The sequence below is a fragment of the Amblyraja radiata genome, chromosome 10 (genome assembly GCF_010909765.2).
Source record: "Amblyraja radiata isolate CabotCenter1 chromosome 10, sAmbRad1.1.pri, whole genome shotgun sequence".
In the NCBI taxonomy this organism is placed as follows: Eukaryota; Metazoa; Chordata; class Chondrichthyes; order Rajiformes; family Rajidae; genus Amblyraja; species Amblyraja radiata.
Window position 1 is genome coordinate 48383898 of NC_045965.1, and position 24253 is coordinate 48408150.

At 39.7% G+C, this 24253-nt stretch overlaps 2 protein-coding genes across 2 annotated transcripts in view; one reads left to right on the forward strand and one right to left on the reverse strand.

Annotated features, from left to right (window-relative positions):
• Nucleotides 1-3698: 3698 nt before the first annotated feature.
• Nucleotides 3699-12974, reverse strand: LOC116977894 (selenoprotein Pb-like). Its single transcript, XM_033028757.1, has 5 exons — nt 12839-12974; nt 8863-9084; nt 7440-7652; nt 6413-6545; nt 3699-6117 (listed from the first exon to the last, which is right to left on the reverse strand). The coding sequence occupies exons 2-5, from the start codon at nt 9063-9065 to the stop codon at nt 6049-6051; spliced, it is 618 nt and encodes a 205-aa protein (XP_032884648.1). The 5' UTR covers nt 9066-9084; nt 12839-12974; the 3' UTR covers nt 3699-6048.
• Nucleotides 12975-17148: 4174 nt separating this feature from the next.
• The window catches only part of usp24 (ubiquitin specific peptidase 24), a 138688-nt gene continuing 131583 nt past the window's right edge, over nt 17149-24253 (forward strand). Inside the window, exons 1-2 of the mRNA XM_033028759.1 lie at nt 17149-17546; nt 17628-17782. Of these exons, the coding sequence (XP_032884650.1) occupies nt 17384-17546; nt 17628-17782 (318 nt within the window). The 5' untranslated portion in view covers nt 17149-17383. The remainder of the gene's footprint in view (nt 17547-17627; nt 17783-24253) is intronic.

Here is a 24253-nt window from a genome sequence, read left to right on the forward strand (position 1 = left end):
GGTATGTTAAAGAATGCCCGAACTAAGAAAAAAATATAGCCCAAATTCTTCAGCAATACATAATGTCAGGGCGAGATCTTTAATTACTGCCAAAACTCACCTCAACCCAGCACTCCCACTCCCCAGCCCCTTGTCCAATAAAGATATGCTTGTGGGTATAATTAGCCCCTGTAATTTCTGCATACTGAAAACATGCAGTGGACCAACCTGTGATGAAAGGCTGGTAGTCTGAAACGCTAACTTTATCTCGGTCCATAAATACTGCCAGATATGCTGATCATTTCTATCATTTTATGTTTTAGCACCTATTTTGAACTAGAACGATTTTGGACTAGAATTATCTGTGACTAGGTGAAAATGGCTCTCCAGCCTCAAAGGTTTGAGGCCCTGTAAAAAAAAAAAAGAGAGGGTAGTGTGATCACTCATCCTCACAGCTTCAGCCATCTAGATTCACAATCTCCACCATTTTAGAGATAAGAAGGTAGGACTATGCTGTCTCTGCAGAATTCCCCCATTCTCCTTATGGCTATGTGCCCACCCACATTACAAAGAGATGTTGGTTGGTATTTAAATGGCCACTGTAAACTGCTCTGATTATAGTTGGGTGGCAGGAGATTGAAGAGGGTGTTAATGTGGATGGGAGGGAAACAGTGAGATTGGTGCACATGAGTGCATGGAAGTCAGAATTAAGCAGAATGGTTTGTTTTGTACTGGGCAACTCTATGACTATAGCATTTTTGTATGTTTCTGCCATGACTCTCTACTGATCAGTTTCTGGCACTTATCCCTGGTGACTATTTGAAGTTATACAGACTTCTTTAATAAAATACTCCACCTTATACCCCTTTATATTGCCTTATTATAGGCAACACCAATTCCAATTATGTTTGTAGCTAGAAATTCAGGAATGCAAAATAGAAAGGTTGGAAGAGAATAAAGGCAGTAATCCAGACATATTGAAACCATTTGCATTCAGTATTGGAGGCGAAAAAGACAATATTTTATTTGATCTCCTTCTGCTTTATTTTCAGATTGGGTTTTACCCTTTTTTGTTATTTTTGGAGCATGCATGATATTAACAACCATTACCTGTTGCCTGTTACACTTGAGGAAGAATAGAAATCGGAAAAAAGAGATAGCAGAATGGATAAGTGTCATGAAACATTGCAAAATAGTGTACCATCCATTATTACACTGGATTAAGAATAACAACGATTTATCCATTAAAATTGGATCATGTTCCTCAGATAATGAAGAATGCAACAAAATAAACATTTGGATGACTCAGAATGTATTAGCACCAAGGTACAAGAAGACGCCAAGGACCTCAGTTGCATTTGATCATAAAGCAAATGGCTTTAACAGTCCCCCAAATAGAAATCGGTCTATCCTAAAATCAGCAGTCAATGTTGCTTCAGGTGCAGTCAGGTACGTACATAGTACGCCCAAAGGTAAAGTCAAACACATTTCATTTGCAAACTCGACAAAATCTCTCAAGAAAATCTTCACCTCCCCTACTTCAGCTAAATCCTTTGTTAAAATTCTAAGCTGTAAGATGGAGCATGGTGAAAGGCAACCCTGCATTGTTTTATCTAAAAAGAGTGAACCATTAGGTTCACCAGAAAACCAGAAGCATTAGATTCTATTTCAACTAGACATTTTGATTTGAACTTGGGAAAACTTGAGGCTATAATCATCATTCAGGAATGTAATAAACTATCCGATTCACAATCAGACACCCAGAAAGTAAGTGTTTATTCAGTTCCTATCCCTGTCTCCTTGTAAAATTTTATGTATCCATTTAAGTTCTCAATGTCAAATTTGTCCTGAAGTGTTTAAAGGACCATGTTGCAATATTCTAAGAAATTCTGAACAATTTCAAGATTCCCCTATTTCCATGTGTTGAATACTCACCAGTAATTTCTTATCTTCTCATGTATTCAAGATGTGGTTTCTAAAGAGTCATACAACATGGAAACACATCCTTCGACCCAACTTGCCTATGCCAACCAGGGTACATATCTATGTTTAAGAAGGAACTGCAGATGCTGGAAAAATCGAAGGTAGACAAAAATGCTGGAGAAACTCAGCGGGTGAGGCAGCATCTATGGAGTGAAGGAATAGGTGACGTTTCAGGTCGAGACCCTTCTTCAGAAGAATATGTGTACCCTATATTCCTTCGCTCCATTGGGTACATATCTAAGTTAGTACAATTTACCCGAGTTTGGCCCATATCCCTCTAAACCTTTCCTATCCCTCCACCTGTTCAAATGCGTTTGAAATGTTGCTATCATACTTGCCTCAACATTTTCTTCAGTAACTTGTTCTACATATGCATCACCCTTGGTGTGAAAAAGTTGCCCATCAGGTTCCCATAAAATCATGCACCTTTCACATTAAATTTTATCCTCATTTATTCAAGGTGTGGTTTCCAGATTTCAATTATAGTCATGCAGCATGGAAACACTCCACTCAACCCAACTCTAGTTCCTGATTCCCCTATTCTGGGTAAAGGGGTGCAAGCATCACCCTACCTATTCCCTCATGATTTTATTTCCGTGCAACAGAGGAGATTAAGTCAGAGCATGCACAACTTCTTTCCACAATAGGAGGACTGGCAACATCTTCATAAATCTCTTCAGCACTCTTTCCAGCTTAATGACATCTTTGCTATAGCAGGGTGACCAAAATGAACACAGTACTCCAAGTGTGGCCTCACAACTTTTACAACTACATGGCTGTCATACTGCTAGCATGTCAAAAGTTTTCTTACAGTAAACTGTGTATCGACCACCTACATCCCTCTGTTCTATAACATTCCCCAAGGGCCTACCTTTAAACTGTGAAAGTCCTACCTTAGTTTGACTTCCCAAAATGCAATATCTCACACTTCTCCTAATTGAACTCCATTTGCCATTCCTCAGCCCATTTGCCTAACTAATCCACATCCTGCTGCAATTCTTGATACCCTTCCTCTCTGTTTACAATACCACTATTTTAGTGTCACCTGCTAATTTATTAACTATGTTACCTCCAAACTTACTAACTATGCCTAGCACATTCTCATCTCAGTTGCCAATATAAATGACAAACAACAATGTGTCCAGCGCAGACCAGTGAGCAAATAGTTATGGGCCTCCAGTCCAAAAATCTAAGTTCCATCATCATCCTTTGTTTCCTACCATCAAGCCAATTACATATCCAGCTCACAGCTCTCCCTGTATCCCATGCGATCTAACTGTGCGTGACGCAGTGGCCCAGGTGGGAGACTTTATGCCTCACAGCGCCCGAGACCCAGGTTCAATCCTGCCTTGGGGTGGTGTCTATGGAGTTTGCACATTCTCCCTGAGATTGTGTGGGCTTCCTCTGGGTGCTCTGGTTTCCAAAATGTATAAAATGGCCTTTATTAAAATCTGACAATGTGCACTTTAACCACGTGATTTTTTTCTATTACAAATGTTTTAACTACAATTATTTGATCTTTCAAAGGAGAATCATATGTAGTATTTGATGGTTGGAAGAGTTCTGCAGGAATCTGGGTGGGAGAAAATGGCTGAGATAGCAATTAGAATTGGAAACATTGCATTCAAAATTATAACCACACCAGCGCTTGTACATTTTTAAATGTCACTTGCAATCACTTGGATTTTTTTTTCATTTCACTTGTTTATGTTGTAATTGAAAGAAAACCCTCAAAATTCAATTTCAATTGTTATTTATTGATCATCAGTTTAGGTTATTAAAAAGTTAATTACATTTTTCATTGAGATAAATTTTACATAATATAAAGGCAAAAAAATGCAGATGTTGGAAACATGAAACAAACTAAAATTAGTAACAGCACCGAATAAGTAAACACAAATACCACACACACCTGACAACAAGCAGATTGAAAGAGTGTAGTTGTGAGATAGAGCATGGAAACAGGCCCATGGGTCCACCAAGCACACGCGATCATCGATCACCTGTTCGCACTTTTCTATATTACCCCACTTTTTCATCCATTCCCTACGTTAGGGGAAATTTACAGAAGTCAATTTGGGATTGACTGTCTCTGGAATATGGAAACACCTGGAGGAAGCACACAAGGTCACAGGGAGAACATGCAAATACCACACAGACAGCACCAGAGGTCAGGATCAAATATGGGTTACTGGTGCTGAGAGTTTGCTGCTCTACCAGCCGTGCCACTGTGCTGCCACTAATGACCGTGACAGGACTCCAACCTGCAATCTTCTGATGATGTGACATCAAGCACTAAAGTCGGATTCCTTATGCATTAGGCCAAAAGGGCACTTCCTTCCAGTTTCCAAGAGTTTCAGTTATGCAAATCAAAGCAAGGTAACAATTGGGATGAAAAAAAATGTCCAAAGGATGGAAACTACCTGAGTTGCTAGATATTCATGTGCATACAAAATCCCCAAATGAAGTCGAAGAACAGAAGCATTGGTAGCAACGGATGGAATCCTTGTTAAACACCAAGTTACTTCCATCAGATGCAATGGACTAGGGGGAAATATTGTTGGCAATGCACTAATGCTGTAAATTCAATATCTGACTCCATTCAATTGATCTTGGGCAAATCACAAGGATGCTGTACCATTTCCCAAAACTACTGTGATACAAGAAGAGGCTACATAACCCACCTGGCTCCTTATAGAAAATACTGTTGAACCCCATTGTCATACTCTTTCTCCTTTGCTTTGCAAGTTATTTTTCACAAAGCACACACCAAATACCCTTTTGAACCCTTGATTGGGTCAACTTCATAAAGGGATGTTCTTGGAGTACATCCTGTGTATGGAGGGATGTGTTAGGAAGAAAGGTCAGCACTCATTGAAGCTGAGAAGAATGAGAGATGATCTTATTGAAACATACAAGAGTCTTAGAGAAGTTGACAAGGTAAATGCTGGCTACATGATAATTGTTGGCTACATGATGTAATCTAAGACTTGAGGGAATCAGGGAGGAAGTACTAAATGCAGAAAGAGATTTTTTCTCAAGGTTTGAGTGTCTTCGGAATTGTTTGCCCCAGAATGCTATGGAGGCCGAATCGAATATATTCAAAGCTGACATAGATAACTTGTTTTAATCAGGAGGTGAATCAAGGGTGTGGTAGAGAAGATGAACAAGGAAAGTTGGATCAGTCATGATCTTACTCAATGGCAGAATAAACTCAAGGGGCCTAATGCCCATTTAAAAAAATATTCTCGTCTTATGATCGGAATGGTGGTGACAATCTGTACAAATCAGTTAAAAACTTTTCCTTTAAGTTTTCTGTGCAGTGGTCAGTCTATAGCTACTAGTACCTAGCTTGAACCTTAGACTTCATTGAGCACAAGAACACCATAGAAATAGGTTCTACTGAATAGTACATCAAAAGCCAAATCAAAATATTAATATTTAACATAGAGCATCTCTGTCAAGGTAATAATCCAACATTCCTCCTCGTCTTCCCTTCCCACAATAAACATTCTACTATCTTTGTGGATATCAAGGAATGTCCCAATTTAGCTTATTCTTGGTACCCCACATATATCTCCATGTAGGAGATGCACAAGAACACAGGATTCAGGTGAGATCATGGTGACTAGATCACTTGTTTTCCTATATTCATAAGAACAGCTGGATTGATACATGCTTTGGATCAATGAGGTGGGGGGGGGGGGGGGGCAGTGGGGTGGATTAAAGGGGCCACAAACAAAAGTTCCCCCGTTAGTTAACTGGGGTAGTAATTTACTTTCATCATGATTTCACTATCAATACTCGTCATTAATGCCAGATTAGACTGCAGTCATGTGCAGATTATCAGAATGAATGGGATTAAAAAGATGTGATATTATATATATTCATCCTGAAATAAAAACAATATTATCTCAAGATAGCAAATGTCAAACTAGCATCCTTACATCAATAGGAGTATTTTATTGTCATATGTCCCAAAACGAAAGAAAGGAATTCTTACTTGTAGCATAGGGATCAATATTGGCATTTGGCTCTTATTTGTGAAGGGAACTTTTTCCATTATTCTCCAATCTTAAAATATCTTTATTTCAAGCTCCTGGAATGATGTTGAGAATATTCCCAGTTGGGTCCAGTTGAGATGTAGCTGGTCGCCTGTTGCAATAACAAAATTGAGTTTCAAAAGTCATGCTTTTCAAACCTGTGGTATTAGAATGAATATCATTTACTCTATAGATGACGATGAGGTTACAAGAAAAGAAAAGGATGGCTTCAGTCTCCTTTGAAAAAAAATCAGTCTAGTAGTTAATTTACTGATGCATTGTTCTATGACATTTTCAGGAATAAAGATGCCACAAACACTTTTTAAACTACTGTGACCCCCCCCCCCCCCCCCCCTTACCAGCCATCAGTGCAATCTTTCCGAGACATGATTAATGCTAACAATTACCTCCAGAGTGGTACTGCTGCCCGTGCAGTTCCCACAGTAATCTGTGTTATATGTAGCCATGATTGCCGCTTCAACATAGCGAAAGTTAAGGTAGCTGTATGGAGATGTGATATGAAAGGTCAATTTGCCACATCTAGGGGAAAGATAAAAAATAAAAATTCACAAACATTGAATTAACCAGGCAAATTACAAAGCAAGCAATCCCACTTCCAAATTTAAATTACAATACAATTGGAGTAAAAAAACAAACTGCTGATGGAACTCAGCTGGTCGGGCAGCATCTGTAAAGGAAACCATTCAGATAACATTATGAGTTGAAACTGATTTACAAGGTAAACACGAGACCTCAACAACCATTCAGTTTGTAAAATAATAGCTAGTATCATGGTGGCAAAAAGGGCCATCTTGATTTTGTGCCACCCAGACCAAAAAAATTCTAAACTTATATCCTGGCCAACATAATTTGAAAATCTCGTCTGCCTCACCCGAATAAAAAAAGGGACAAAAATATAACATATCAAGCAAGATTAGTTTTGCTGATTATATAAAACAAGGAACTGTAGATGCTGGTTTACAATAACAAGACACCTAGTACTAGAGTGACTCAGTGGATCAGGCAGCAACCCTGGAGAACAAGGATATGTGACATTTTGGCTAGGGGCACGGCTCGAGATGTCACCCATCCACGTTCTCCAGGGATGCGGCCTGACCTGCTGAATTGCTCCAGCATTTTGTGTCTTACTATTGCTGATGGTTGCATGCACGTCAAGGAGCAGCAGATCTGGTTTGGTGATAATGGCAAACTGGACCCTACATGGTTACTTGGCAAGGTACCAAAGGGCCATTCCCCAATTGATAAAGCAAAAGGTTGCTCTTCATTTCTTTATCATACAAAAGTACAACATAGGTATTGCAACTTTCCCAGTGGTCTTAACAATACTTAACTAGTATACACAAATATTTGAAGAGGTCAATGAACCTGCTTAACAACAATGTTCGATTCAGTGCTACAACTAAAAATACGAACCTATCATAGATGAGGAAGTCATCCTTGTTCCCCCTCAGGATGCGCCAAACATCAGGTTGAAACGCTGATTGCTGATAAACAGTGATATTCTTGGGAGTTTTCTGTTTGAGTTTCCAAAACATGACCCTGGATTCAAGTGTTTTCTCATTCACGATAATATAATGTATATTCTTCAAGCCTTGAAGGGAAAGCTTGTCACGCAAAATGCCTAATCTATTAAAAAAATGCAAGCCGTCAATACCATTACCTTACTGAGTGTAGTGTGAAGGCAAGTATGCAGGTTAGAGATTTCAAATTTCATTTTGTTTTTAAAATGCGTATACCTAGTGATCTCATGGTGTCACAGACTGCTTGGAAAGATAAACGTTTTGTTCACCGAATCCAGCAATTTACAACTCATTTTTGTTTGTATGGGAAGTTAAATCAAGCTATGTCTTTATTATTTACCTTTGAATCTGAAATGTTTCTAAAGCAAAAGACAACAGTAATCGGTTCTAAGAAATATTTTTCTTATTGTAAAATAAATCTTTTAATAAGGGAAAGAAATGTGAAACATCAGCTTGAAACAGCGATTGCTGGTAAATAGTGATACTCATGGGAGTATTTTGTTTGAGTTTCCAAAGCATGGTCAAAGCTTGAGGAAGCAGTGTCGCAGTGGTAGACTTGCTGCCTTGCAGTGCAAGAGTTCGATCCTGACTATGGGTGCTGTCTGTACAGAGTTTGTACGTTCTCCCTGTGACTGCATGGGTTTTCTCAGGGTGCTCCGGGTTCCTCCCACATTCCAAAGACATGCAGGCTAATCAGCTTCTGCAAATTGTCTTTTTGTGTGTATGATAGAACTAGTGTATGGGTGATCATTGGTCAGCGCGGTCTCAGTGGGCCGAAGGGCCTGTTTCCACGCTGTATGTCTAAACTAAATGGCCCTGGATTCAAGAATTTTCTCATTCACTATAACATAATGTAAATTCTGTAAGCCTTGATGGGAAAACTTGCCAAACATGACCAAATCAAAAGTTTCATAATAGAAATAAAGTTTATGTTTTAACATACGGTTTCAATCACCACATAAACAATAAGGAATAGTTAATTTCCAAGAACACTTTATAAAAATAGCCCTCAGTACTTTTGATATCTGTACCAGCATATCGTTTCACATCTGCAGTTCTTGACAACATAACCTCTTGGTTTGTGTCTGCCAGAGAAAAGCCATTGAACAAAAGGGTTGTTTTCCTCTCTACCATCGACCTAGAGTGGATGAGAGGAAATGAAAAGCAAGAGCTTGTCACTTCTTGGCACTCTCATGCACTGGCTAACAGATAATGAGAGAAAGGGTCGACAGCAAGTCACCAGCCAATGCTCTTGCGTAGAGATGATGGTGTAGAACATTTGTACAAGAACAGTTTAGGTAAAGTGCCATACTTACTTAGCAGCCTGCGTTAGGCAGAACTGTCAGCTTGCTTTGAGAAGGGCCACCACAACCAGTTGCCCAGACAGCTGCTCCATTGGACTTTGGTTTCCAATCTCCCAGTGAGGAGCCACCTGACAGATTCTGGTGTCATTGTTTGCTGTTGCCAGAATGATTGCTGCCCCCAAAAGAATGGCGAGTAATGATCGCTGCAATCCCATCACGATCCCTTGCACGTTCCTAAAATTTGGATTAGATAAAGAAAAACTTCCTTTAAAATTGAAAAATTTAAATGTAGAAGACTCCAATTATCCTGTTTGTCAATTTTACTCTGTAAAATTTGACATAAAGCCCAGTTCAAGTAACTTTTACAGACAGATTCGGTGTGGAACATTTGGTTCAGTTGACCTTCTATTTCAGAATTTTTCTCTTAAAAAGGCAAACCCAATAGATGCCATTTATTCTGCGCACTTAGCCAGAATAGCCTACCGATTTCTTCTGGTTTCATTAAAAGATAATCATATGTTAGCGACACTTTCCTGGAAATGCTAATGAGTTTATACAACATCTGTGGAAAGAGAAACATTTAAATAATCCAGGGCAATGATTAAATAAAATTTATCACTTGAAATGTTTATTCTAAACTGCCCTGCTGAGTATCTCCAGTTTCTACAGTAATATGCTTTTAGGAGTCAGAGACAAACAACATAGAAACAAATCCTCTGGTCCACCATCTACATTAATCCCACTTGATTCACCCACATTATACTCAACTCCTGCCAGATTCTATCACTAAACTACACACTTGAGACAATTTAGTGGTCAATTAACCTGCCAGCAAGTCCATGAGATTCAGTTAAAAAATGGAGCACCTGGCGGAAACCCACATGTAGGGAGCTGCGCATCTGCAAAACCAACAGAGGAAGCATTGGATATCAGGATGGAACCCAGATCGTTGGAAATGTGAGGCAACTGCGCCCCTGTGCAACCTCCAAATCTGCACATCAATATTTTAGATTCTGATCCATCATGTAGAACGAACACGTATTTTCAGTGACACCATTCTCAGGCTAAGGAGCAGATGTATGAAAAACTGCATTTGGTGTTTAACAGTGTGACTTCCTCAACATTGGAGAAACCAAAAGCAGACACTCAATCCACAGGGCCGACCCCCAGCTTCCAGCTGTATGCCTCAATTCCCGGCCCCGCTCCCATTCTGACCCATCTGTCGGTGGCATCCTCACTGTCATTGCAAGGCCCGGTGCAACTAGAACAACAGCTTAGCTTCTGTCTAAGCATTTTGAAAACTTGCGAAATAAAAAATTTCAGGTAGACCACACTTTAATCTTTTCCCATTATCCTGCTCCTGAGGAAGGTTCTCGATCCTAAACGTCACCCATTCCTTCTCTTTAGATGCTGCCTGTTCCGCTGCGTTACTCCAGCTTTTTGTGTCTATCTTCGGTTTCAAACCAGCATCTGCAGTTCATTCCTACACATCCTGTTCCTGAACCTTTCTCATCCTGTATTTCTTTAAAATGTCTTGTCACTGATTAGTACTTCTGCTCTTTATTAACTGATCTGTCTTATTTCTATGTAGTACTTTGCCTTATTCCTCACTCAACTTTGCTTTGAAAACTGTAAAGCCTCTATTCTTCCTCCAGTTCTGAGGAAGAGCACTGACATCAATCACTAATTAATATATTTTTCCATAGATGCTGCTTGACCAGAGTTCTTCCAGCAATTCCTTTTTTTGAGCAGATATGATTCAAACAACCTAACCATCTCTTTTTAATCCTGTAGTTAAACAGAGTGCATTTGCCACAAATATTTGAAAGGCAACCCCATCCTTTGATTGCCCAAAGATGTTCAAAGTTACTCCAAATAGCTTGGGCTATTCCTCAGTTTTTAATCTGAGAAGACAGAGATATTAAACTAAACTAAGACTAAAGATGCATTGATAGGCCTTTTTTTTAAACCATAAATCCAGTCAAAAACAAATCATGGAACACCAATATTTGACCATGCAATCGCTGGATTGGATCCAGGAATAACGAGTTTGTTCCATGCGGACAGTTCAAGTCGGCCATGTCTATATTCTCTAGAGTATATATGAGGGGAGATTTCAGAGCTCAACAAACTGACTGTTTCCCAAGTTGAGGAGTTTGGAATCAAAGCTCACGGTCTCAGGATATGGGATGGACCATTCCAGACTAAGATGAGGAGAATTGTCTTTATTCGGAGGGTAGTGAATCTTTGGAATTCTTCACCCAAGGGGGCTGCAGAGACTGAGTAACTGAGTTCATTCAGTGGTCAACAGATTTTGGAACCTTAATGGAATCAAGGGATGCAAGGATAGTGCAGAAGAAAACATTGTGGTAGCAATTATTATTTTGCTGAATAGCAAAACAGCTTAAAATCCAATTGCCTACTCTTGCAGTTACTCCCTACATGTCACCAGCAACATTATAAAGGCGAGCAGCAAAAACGTCAACACCACCATGTTTTATTTTAGCCAAAACAGGATATCAGCATTGCATACAGAAGTTACTTAAGGGGCCTCTAAGCGTGATCAACATCTGCTGACAATGTTTAGAGTTAGGGAATGGGTTGTTGAAGGAAAAATCCATCTACTCCACAATCTCCTGGTGTGGCAAATCTGGTTTTGGTTATATGCCAAGTAGTATGGAACCAATCGGCATTCATCTCAGAAATGTCACGCAATTCTTTGAGAAGGTATGCTTTCTGAAATGTGTTTGATTAAATCAGCGCAGCCAGTTTGTGAACGATGTTTTTATGCCCCCTCCCCCCCAAGAGCGCCAATTCAATGTTTTGATAGTGTGTGTGTGTGTGTGTGTGTGGGGGGGGTGTGGGGGGGGGGGGGGGGGGGGAGAATTACTCTTATTTAAGACTAGCTCTTTGTGCGGAGGAGAGCACGGTGTGAAAGACGGCACCTGGGGAACATGGCAAATTTAAACGTTAAACCTAAGTCCAACGGCGGAAGACTGGGCTGATAGATTGACACAATCGGGGCGACTTCCACTGCCGTTACCGAAATGCAGGAACACAAACATGTGTGGGAAAGAACAGCAGAAGCTGGTTTAAATCGAAGGTAGACGCAAAATGCTGGAGTAACTCAGCGGGACAGGAAGTTTGAAGTTGGGTCTCGACTCGAAACCTCACCCATTCCTTCCCTCCAGAGATGCTGCCTGTCCCGCTGAGTTACTCCAGCTTTTTGTATCTACCTTCGGAGCAAAAACATGATCAGGTTTTAAAAAAACTTAAACGTGCAGCCTACCTCCATTGGGTAAAGAATATCGAGGGATATACTTTGCAAAATGAAATGTAGATAATTTGAGTGCTGTGTATAGGTGTTGAAACGTTTGCCGACAGAAAATCGCAAGCATGTCAATTTCGTGATAGACAACATTAACAAAGCCTGGTAACATTCCACAAATGGGTTTGATCCTGTTCCAGATAGGGTCCAAGGTACACAAAAATGCTGGAGAAACTCAGCGGGTGCAGCAGCATCTATGGAGCGAAGGAAATAGGCGACGTTTCGCGCCGAAACCCTTCTCCAGATAGGGTCCAAATGCTTTCCATTTGACGGAAAGAGTTAAGTAAATGGGGTGCAAATACTTAATTTTTAAAAAAAAATAATAGCAATCAGCGTTAAATGCAATTTTCTGCCTTTTGCGCACCAACAATTTGAAAGTGGGAGATATTTGTCTGAAGAAGGGTTTCGGCCCGAAACGTCGCCTATTTCCTTCGCTCCATAGATGCTGCTGCACCCGCTGAGTTTCCCCAGCAATTGTGTGTACCTTCGATATTCCAGCATCTGCAGTTCCCTTTTGAACACGATATTTCTCCTTGTCGACTCTGCATTCCTCCATAAACTGCCGATGCCACCCCCTGCAGGCAGAAATTCTGATCCGGATCCTCAACAACAAAACGCCTGCTCTTTTATTTCTGATTTACAAACTAAGTTCGAACATACCTTGTTTACATCCCACTGCAACACGAAAGCGGCCAAACAAACACCACAGCACTGAAACACTTCCAAACAGCAAATGAAGCGTCGTTGGGAAAGGGGGGAGTGGCGTCAAATTGAGAAAAGGGGAAGTGGCGTCAAGTTGGGAAAAGGGGAAGTACAACCAAAGACTCCGCTCTATAATCTTTGAGTACAACGGGATCTGGGGGTCCTTGTACATCAGTCTATGAAAGTAAGCATGCAGGTACAGCAGGCAGTGAAGAAAGCGAATGGCATGTTGGCCTTTATACCAAGAGGAATCGAATATAGGAGCCAAGAGGTCCTTCTGCAGTTGTACAGAGCCGTAGTGTGACCACATCTGGAGTATTGTAGCAATGTTACAAAATTTTGAGATTTTAAAAATCAAGTCTGCAATTTATCCCATCAGATAAAGCATAAAAAGAAGTTTAATTTGACACCTAATTCACTTTCATATCTCAAGTATTTAAAATGTTATGGCCATTTTCATACTCGAAAATTAGCATCTTGTTCCCTATTGATTTTCTATGGACATAACAAAAAAGCTGTGATCGTGGACAGTCAAAAGCCCATAACTTTCTTAAAAATTAAGAGAACTGAATGACATTTTCAGTTATCGTAGATTGAAGCATTCTGAAACAAATATAAAATAATCTTACTTGGATGACCTGAAATTAAAGCATATAATTAGTTAGTTACCCAATTGTAGCTAATTTCAAACTTCAATTACTAGATCTAAACATCTATCCATTTCTTAATAAATGATTAACATTTTTAAATAGCCCAAGTGTCCAAATAATATTCACAAATAATTCACAATAAAACATGATTTTTAAATCTCATTTACATTAATTTATAAGCCAAATGGAAGGAATTTAGTGTTCAATTGCTGTAAATTAAAGTCCATTTAAATCAGCTTTCTAGTGGGATGCTGTGAACGCGCTGGTTTAGAACGTTCACATTGCGGTAGATTTGTGCCCTCAAATGCCCAGAAAAATACTGCGGGATATAATGGGCCCAAAATTAGCTACTCGCAACATTAAACTTTGTATAAAGGGATCTTAAGAAGCCCTTTTTAATGTAAAAATAAACAGCCTACCTTCTATTGTCCCCTGTATGAGATCCGGCCGGTTGCCGGCGGTTTAGAGGTTAATTTTTAAACTACTATAACAATTAGATAAAGCCCTTAAAAGTAATAACAGCTAAAGCGACGGAATCTTCCAGCGATTTTTCGTTAATAATTAACTAGGTTGAACATCCTCGATTTGAACAGCCTAGGGGAAATCGCGTTTTAAACCCGCCCCCCTCTAAACGGCGCCAAAATCGCGCACACCCGCAGCGACAGATTTTCAGCGACGCTTCAGGTACGCTTTGCTACATACCTAAGTATTGTGTGCAGTTTTGGTCCCCTAGCTTGAGGAAGGACATTCTTGCTATTGAGAGAGTGCAGTGTAGGTTTACAAGGTTAATTCCCTGGATGGCGGGACTGTCATATGCTGAGAGAATGGAGCAGCTGGGCTTGTACACTCTGGAGTTTAAAAGTGGTGAGTCTGTGGAATTCTCTGCCTCAGAGGGCGGTGGAGGCAGGTTCTCTGGATGCTTTCAAGAGAGAGCTAGATAGGGATCTTAAGAATAGCGGAGTCGGGGGAAATGGGGAGAAGGCAGGAACGGGGTACTGATTGGGGATGATCAGACATGATCACATTGAATGGCGGTGCAGACTCGAAGGGCCAAATGGCCTACTCCTGCACCTATTGTCTGTCTATTGAAGCATTACATATGCGGATATGCCTCGCCACAAGATCTGCCCACAAGAACTAATGAGAGGCTAAGATATGCCCCAGAAGCATTGTGACCCACTAATCAATTCAAGAATGATAACTATCTACATTTAAAAAAAAATTTTAGAATGCTTTTTTTTTCGAACATTTAAACACGAGAACATCATTTTTTAATTAAATTACAAGTTCTTAGAAACTTTTTTTTTGTTAATATGGCCGAGGTCGATAAGTAATATAGCCAGGTTGTAAAAAAATGTACGATGTAGAACTATTTAAAAGTGTAGAGTGATTTGTTGTTTTTAATAAGTCACATACTTACCCACGGATAAAAAATGTAACAGCCAAAAATAAGTGCTGTGACAGCCAAAAGTAAACTATTTGAGGACCAATCAAAACGTTGTTGATGAAGTTCTGAACACACTCTCCGTGTAATAGGATGGGGTTACGTGACTTTACAGGGTAGGAAAGACTCCAGTGTTAATGGGTTGATCTGGAAGGAAGTTGTGGCTCAAACTGCAATGAGCCCTCGAGCACAGAACAATGACACAAAATTGCAGACTTAATTATGGGCCGAATGGCCTAATTCTGCTCCTCACTGTACTTCGGTACACATGACAATAAACTAAACTGAAACTGAACTAGCACCTATCAACTTTTATTTCGAACTCAAGCTGTTTTGTTATGTCATTTAATAGTTTATTTTGAAATGCTGCGAATGCAACAAGCTCACTTATACATGCGAATGGTGGTTATAATACTGAATAAAGTCTAAAGGTTGCGAAATTTAGTTGCTCTTGAGATTGCAAAATAAGACACAAAGTGCTGGAGTAACTCAGTAGGTCAGGCAGCATCCCTGAATAACATGGATCGGTGACTCCTGGGATAAATAAAGTTCTTTCGTATCGTATAAATGTGTAGGCTTTTATGGTAAGGACAAATAATCCCATTTGATTTTCTGGGTTGGGGAGAAGGAATGGGAAGAGAAGTGTGAGGAATGGAACAGTGGTCATTGAGAGCTATCAACTATCCTGGAGGGTTAAACCATAGTAATGGAAAATAAAGAAGACATCTCATATAAATAATGGTATGGCCGTGGGTGAATTTTACATTCCCAATATTGACTGGAACCTGCTGAGTACCAAAGGCTTGGGCATGTCAGAATGTGTTAGGTGTATCCAAGAGTGAAGAGGGTTTCTTGAAACAGTATGTAGATAGTCCAACCCGAGAAGGGAACATACTGGACCTTGTGTTGGGAAATTAATCTGGCCAGGTTTTGGTGGAAGAGCATTTTGTGATCGTGATCACAACTCTGTGAGCTTTAAGTCTGAAGAAGGGTTTCGGCCCGAAACATCACCCATTTCCTTCGCTCCATAGATGCTGCTGCACCCGCTGAGTTTCTCCAGCATTTTTGTGTACCTTCTGTGAGCTTTAAGATTGTTTTGAATAAGGATACGTCTGGACCTTGTGGGAATGTACTAAAATGAGTCAGGCAAATTACAACATAATTTGGCAGAAGCTTAGGTGGGTACACTGGGAGCAGATGTTATTGGGCGTCCCCATCTGACATGTGGGAGTCGTTTGAAGAACAGTTGATCAAAGTTCAGGACCAACATATTCCAGTAAGGCGGAGGAGGGATAAGGATGGCAAAGTAAGGGAACCTTGGATAAACCAAGAGATAAATTTGGTCAAAAATAAAAAGGAAGCACACACAAGGTTTAAAAGGATGGAATCAAATAGGACTTTTGAAGAATATTAATAAAGGAGCAAAGAACTCAGATAGGTGATTAGAAGGGCCAAAAGGGGTCACAACATAGCTTTGGTAAATCGGTTTTTAAAAAATCCCAAGGACTTTAAAACCTAATTAAACACAAGATGGTAACCAGGGAGAAGGTAGGACCACTCGCAGATAAAGGAGGGCAGAAACAAGGAAGTGCAGATGTTGGTTTACAAAAAATAAGACAAAGTGCTGGAGTAACTCAACAGATCAGGCAGCATCACTGGAGAAGATGGATGAACAACGTTTCAGGTCGATATCCCTCGGAGAAAGTCCAGAGACGTTGCCTGAGTTACTCCAGCACTGTGTATTTTTTGCTCAAGATTCCAACATCTGCAGTTCCTTGTGGGGTCTACTTTAGATCGCGGACCTTCGGCAATTTGAGGATGACCACCAATCAAATCTTTTACTGATTGTATGACTCTTCGCCACCTTCCCCATAGTTTACAATGAAGTATTCTACGTTTCCTTGATCAATGTCTCAGTCGGAAGAAGGGCCTCAACCCGGAATGTTACCCATTCCTTCTCTCCAGAGATGCTGCCTGTCCCGCTGAGATACTCCAGCATTTTGTGTCCATCGTCCTTTACAAAGATGGGAGGGAATTGCTCCTGTAGAAAGATGGCGTGTGGAAGAGCTCCTTTACAAAGATGGCGTGTGAAAGGGCTCCTTTACAAAGATTCCGGCGCTGTGCCTTTACCCGCCTGCAGCTACGTCACGTCCGGCTAATTGGGAGCGGCTTCGCCTGGCGAAGTAGGAACCGGAAGCTGCTTCTTGTCAACATGGCGCCGAGCGGTTCAGATCCAGTATAACTGTTTCAGTTAATCTGAATAACAGCCCGCTGAGCTATTCTGTCTTCGCAGCACGCTTGTGAGGAAACCGGACGCCCGGCGCGGCGTCAGCCTGAGGCAGGCGACCTGTATCAGGTGCAGGCTCTATGGAAGAGTAGGACTGAAGTGACAGACTTGTGTCTGCTGGGATGGACGTGGAGGAAGAGCACATGACGACGTTGCTGTGCATGGGCTTCTCGGAGCCTGCCGCCATCCGCAAGGCGCTCCGTATGGCCAAGAATGACATTAACGAGGCCGTGGCCCTCCTCACTAACGAGAGTCCTGGCCTCGGCTACGAGCCTATGGAGAGCGGCGACCGCCAAGGCGGCGGCGGCGGCGGCGGAGGTGGTGGTGGCGGCGGCGGAGGAGGAGGAGGAGGAAGCGGCGGCGGAGGAGGAGGAAGCGGCGGCGTTGGCGGAGGAGGGGGCGGTGGTGGTGGAGGTGGAGGGACCGGTTCCCGCGGTGGTGGAGGGAGTGGAGGTGGAGGAGATTACAGCCGGAGTGGGTTTGATCCACCACCCGCTTATGACGAGGTGGTTGAGGTCGAGGTAAGAGCTGCGTTTTCCCCAATAACGAGACTGCAGCGTTTAAACTCCGCGATGGCTTGAAGGCGCCATAGAAACATGTGGCTTTAAATTAATTCTCGTTATGTCGTGCGCCTGTTCGTTGCTTTCAGCACTGTTCTCGTTAGAAATAATACAAATCGTGATTCCTTATTTATGGAATGATCGAATCTGTCAGCGGATAATCAAGAGTCAATTGAATCTGAATCTGAATCTGAATCAGTTTCAATGAGACGCAGGCGGATCGCCACAGCTTTTCATAGGCTGACTTTCTCTGCGGTGTCGTGACATGCAGGTTAACTCAAATATTTGTATACTGTTTATAAACCCGCGTTTATAGTCATATATATATATATTCTTCTAACATTTGTCATGATGAAAACCAGTAATCCACATCAATATTGAATTTTCTTTACATTTGACAATTCTGCTTTCAGTTGAAAATATGCATGCGTGTAATTTTGCCTTGGATGTTCTGGTCTTTGTCATCAGAGGCACAAACTGGAAATTGACACCTTATTACACTCAACTACTTTTTTGTTGAATGGTCAGTCCATTGTAGATTCTAATTTTCTCTTTCATTCTATTGACTTGCGTGTGTGGTTACTGGGAAAACAGCATCTTACGAAAAGTATCCTGCATGTGAGCTGAAATGTGACTGTTCCCAAACAATTTGTACTAGCAGGGATGTTGTCTTCCAGTGAAATGCATTCCTCGCTGAAGGTGTAATTATGCAGTTTTGAACAGCAATTTTTGCAGGCAAGAAAGCAAAACATGAAAACCAATGGCAACAGTGATAAAGGTGAACAAATGCCACAAAATCTAATAATTAAACCTGTTGTCTCTGATGTCTCTGCATTTTATCATGAATGCTGATATTCTATTCTCTCAACATCCCTGCATTAATGCTGTAGTTACACATATTGGGCAGGTCAGGATATTTGCATGACCAGAGCGGGACTCCTGAAACAAGCGCTGTATTCTGAGCTTTGCCACAGGAGTAGATTACCAGATGAACAGAGGGGAAAGTCAAGGATGTAGTCCAAACCACCATGAAAATGCACCTTCTCCACTGACTGCTAAAATCTCAGGTTCCTAATCTCTCAAAGTGGAGAACAAGAACAATGATATTGAGAACCACAAGTCCATACATTGGAAGTGCATAGATGCCTGTGTCAGCTTGCAAACCACCCTCTGAATGAATCTGTTCTCTGTAAAAACCCACAAAACTGGGGTGAAAGTCATCGTTGATCTATGAAGAGGAAGGTAATAACAACTTCCATAAAATGTGAAGTAATTAAGCAAATCAGGATAGTCATTTACAATCAATATTATACTGGAAATGTGGTAGCTAATTAGTGCAACAAACTTCTGCAAAGAGTCACAAGAATGGTCCCTATCTGAAACATCACCTAACCCTGCTCTCCAGAGATGCTGCCTAGCCCGCTGAGTTACTCCAACACTTTTTTTTTGCAAACCAATACATGCAGTTCCTTGTTTTATTCTAGTTTTTAATAATATTGTTTTTAGAAATTAAAAAAAAACTGTCTAAAGCATTGAAAGCTTCCCATCGTCCCTTGAAAATAGTCTGTCCTTTTTAAGTATGCTTCACTGAACAGAGCCTTGATAAAGGTGATATCTCTGAAGCTGAAGCACTTCCTTGGTCCGATGTTGGAGCGTTTGATTTTACACTGAAGTGCCTGATTAGGATCTTGAATTCATAACTTTCTGACTGAGGAGTGCTAGCATTGTGCTCTCAAAAGATGATGCTATTTAAAAAAATTGTGGGTAGTATTTCCTACACTAAATGTCTAGTCCCCATAATGTGTTGTTTTGCATATAATCTTTCACAATTCTATTAATTCCTATGAGATTCATGGTTTTTCCCAATTAATGGTTTTTAGAACAAAGGCAATGATATTTGGTTTTGGATGAACATGACAACCTAATCTTTATTGGATTGACAGGGTAATGGCTTGGAATAAATGTTCAGTTATTTTGTTCCTTATCATTAAGAATATAACACAGTTCTTTAGACTTGAGCATTGGTGCTGAGCAGATAGTTGAGAGCAGTAGTTTGAAGTTGTTAAACTGTCAGATGTCTTTTGGATGTGATATTAAACCTATCTCTACATCAGATAGATGCTACTGCACAGTTGTAAGAATGTGTAGAGACTTCAATTGTCATGCCCAACACTCATACCTCAAAGTTTATCTGCTCATTGTAAATGATCTGAGTACTTTATTGCCAGCTGAAATGATTTGATGTTATCTGAGATATCTCAAATGCAAAGTATAATATTAATCCAGAAACATAGAAAATAGGTGCAGGAGTAGGCCATTCGGCCCTTCGAGCCTGCACCGCCATTCAATATGATCATGGCTGATGAACGTGCCTTCTAGTTAGTTGGAATGTAATTGAGAATTACAGACAACCTGTAAAAATGGTGCCTGATGCCTATGAAACAATAGTTTCCACTAGTGAGAGAGTAGGACCTGAAGGCATAGCCTCAAAATAAAAGGATGTACCTTTAGAAATGAGGAGGAATGAGAGGGTGGTGAATCTGTGGAATTCGTTGCTACAGACGGCTGTTGACAGGTTCTAGATTAGTAAGGGTTTCTAAGATTAAGGAGAGAAGGCAGGAGAATGGAATTAAGAGGGAAAGATAGATCAGCCATGATTGATCCACTCTGCCATTCAATGGGCCGACTGGCCTGATTGAACTCAAATGACTTCTGAACCTCTCTCATGGCAGGCATCATCTGTATCTGTTTAGTATATCCACATAAGAGAGACAAATCCTTTTAAAGCACACATGCTTGTAGATATTACAAAGTTTACTGAGAGAGTGTTGATGGCCTGTGGTGTATCATCATGCAGCCATGGGCAAAACAATATAAGCAGAATTTACACAACATGCTGAACACACATAAGATAATTGAATAATTTGTGATGAAAGACAGTTGCAGCAGTTTTCTTCCAGTGTGATGTCAGTTTCAAGAATTTATTATTTAGCAGATTGATTTGCAATAAACAAAAGATAGGACATCAATAGGAGGCTGATCACAACAAAGATTCAATAGCATAACAGTGTGGAATTCTGTTGCAACTTTTTAAAGTAATTTGTTGGAACAATTTAATTATGTTCTCAAAGTATCAGGCATGACCATATAACACATGTTTCCAATGGATAAAAACACTCATACAGATAGGGTTGAGTTTAATTCCTAGCCTATGCAGTTGGTTGATCTTTTTGGAGGTTAAAGTTGAGTTAACATGTTGGGGAATAATAATAGCCTTTGAATACAAGTTATTCAGAATAGCAATGAAGATTTTGGTTGAATTGCCTGTTAATCATTATTGAAGTAAAGAATAATCACCTTTGCTGTGTACTGGAGAGTTGTTATCCATGGAAATTTGCTTCAGAAAATTAATTGGCTGGAACGGGTATCTATAAATAGTATCTCTTGGGCTATTCTTAATCTATAAAAACAAAATGTAGAAAAATGCATTTATATTCCTTTATTATTTGTTATAAATTTCAACATCATCACATAATGAAAAATCAATGAATTTAAAAAAAAAATTCAAGCTTGATTGTTTGGTCTGTTGGAACAGTCAAATAGTTGCTTAAATAAAGCATCGTATCACATGGATTTGCTGGTCCCCTTGATATATTTGCTAATAAACTGGTACAATTTAAAGTTTGTTACCTATAAAGTTCTGCGATATGCCATGAAATGCCCCATATATTAAAAAAAAACTTAAGATGCGTATGTAAGCTTGACACAGTTAATTGTATGGTATGTTTAAGGTCCACTGTGAAGTTCAATATGCATTCAAGTGGAGCATTCCAGTATAGATCTTAGAAGTGTTGTACCAAATACTTTCCGGTTTATTAGTGGTACTGTTTGCTATGGATCTTATTCAAATTCCAGCCTGCCATGTTTAGTTCCACTGTCAGTAGCTGATTAACTACAACAAAGTTAATAAACTTAAATCTTTTTAAGTTGGGCGTGTAATTTGAAATGTATGTAACTATTTACCCAATCCTTTTTATTTTCAGAAGGCTTCTTTTGCTTGTGTGATTTGGTATATCCCTTATAAACTTATTTTCTAAAACTGATTCCCACCACCCTCTCATTTTTTTGGATATGCAGGAATTGCATACAAGGCTAATATTTATTGCCTGTCACCTGCAGCTCTTGGGGATGGTAGTGACAGGCCACCTTCATGAAACACTAATGTCCTTCTACCGATTTTTTGTTTCTCAAGTCTTACAGTGTGTAGACAGATTTCTCCCAATGTCAGGGAGTTGTGAATGAATTTGAATCTGAAGCAAATTTCCTTGCTTGCTTGGCAACCCTCCAGTACTCCGCAAAGGTGATTACACTTCACCCTTGTGCAATTCAGCAATTATTAACAAGTAATTTAGCCAAAATCTTCATCAGTTAGCATCCCCACTGGGACCTTATAATGGAAGGAAAGTCATTGATGAAGCAGTTGGTTGAGTCTAGGCCACTACCTTGATCATGCCCCAGGGGTGGGGTGATTGACTCCAATTACCATTTTGTTGAATGCCAAGTATGATTTTAACTGCTGAAGTATTTTCATCCTAAAGTTCGTTAACTTCAATTTTGCCACGCCGGCTTGGTACCATACACAGTGAAATTTGCGCGGTAATTTTGCGAAAAGGGGCATCCAAGAAAACACAATTAATTGAATGGCTGTTTCTGCTTTGGTTGAAAATGGTGAAATCTGTCTGTCTTTGAGTAGTGGCATAGATAGTTCTTAAAGTAAGATTTTGATGTCTCCTTTGAAAGGTAATTATTTTAAAATATATTTTTGAATTAATTGTGGAGAGAAATTAATCTAAAATTTAGCCTTCTGACTTATGAATGACGTGTATTCCATTCCACATCCATTCATCACCTGGACTATTTACTTCCCCTGTGAATCTCACCTTAACGTACTGCAGGAACACCACTGAAATGCCTTAATCTCAGGGTTTGATTTTTAATTGTATCCCTCTCAACGGTTGTTCTCTGTTAAATTAAACTTGTTATGAGTATGATTGTAGATTCATTTAGAGTTTCTGGGAGTTTCTGTTGAGTGTAAGCGTATTTGTACAGTGTCTGTAGGCGTGGAGAAACCAGATAATTTTTTTTGATAAAATTCAGAACTTGGACCATCAGGACCTGCAGCCTTTCCGTTTTTTAAAGATTTAATTGACTCTTCGATGTCTTTTATCGTAATTTCAGCACCTAGTGATTCTCTCTCTTTCTGATCTAAACCCACAAGCTTACATTTCTGTAGAAATGTTTCCATTCCTGCTGATTGTTCTGTCATTTTTAGATGAGTACAATTTTTGATAGTATTGTAAAAATCTATCATTAATATCTTTAGGCAGTGTTAGTGTTTCTCCCTTGTCTGTTCTAATTTTGTAAATTGTTTTTTCCCCGTCCAGTTTACGAAGTTGTCGCGCTAATAGTTTTTGTGGTTTATCACCAAATTCAAAATTTAATTGTTTTGTATGTTGATAAAGTTTTATAACTTGGTCTGAGTATATCTTGTTCAATTTATATTTTAGTACTGCAATTTTATTGTGTTTTATCATGGATGGTGCTGCTGCATTTTCTATGTCTAATTGCCTTATTTCCATTTCCAATTTCTGTTGTTTGGCCCTATTCTCTTTGTTAAGAAATGATTGAGAAGAGATTAATGCTCCTTGCACAAATGCTTTAAATGTTTCCCAAAGAAGGGAAGCAGAGATTTCAGGGCTATCATTAGCCTCAAAAAACATATTAATCGGATAAGGATCTTGAAGACCCAGGTTCATATGGAGCAATAGCCCTTTTAAATACTGATCAGAAAATCTAGATTGAGCTTAGTGATTAACAAATTAATACACCCCGACCAAACAGGTTTTATTCCAAAACGTTATTCATTTTATAATCTGAGAAGACTATTCAATATTATATACTCCAATCGAATTCCTAATGCAGATCTAGCAATTATTTCGTTAGATGCTGAAAAAGCATTTGACCAGGTAGAATGGCCATATTTATTTTCGGTGATGGAAAATTTTTAATTGGGAGAGAAGTACTGTACATGGGTTAAATTGTTATACTCTAATCCAACAGCTAGAATATTAACAAACCAAATGTTATCAACTAAATTTAACCTCTAGAGGTTGTAGACAAGGATGTTCACTATCCCCACTATTATTTGCTCTTGCAATGGAACCCTTAGCAGAAAGCGTTAGAACCCATACAGGAATATACGGATATAACACTAGAGAAACAAGGAATAAAATTTCCTTATATGCAGATGATGTACTAATATATATTACAAAGTTAGAAACTAGCATTCCAAATCTATTAAATTTAATAACTCAATTTGGTCAGTTCTCAGGATATAGAATTAATTGGAATAAAAGTGAAATCATGCCAATA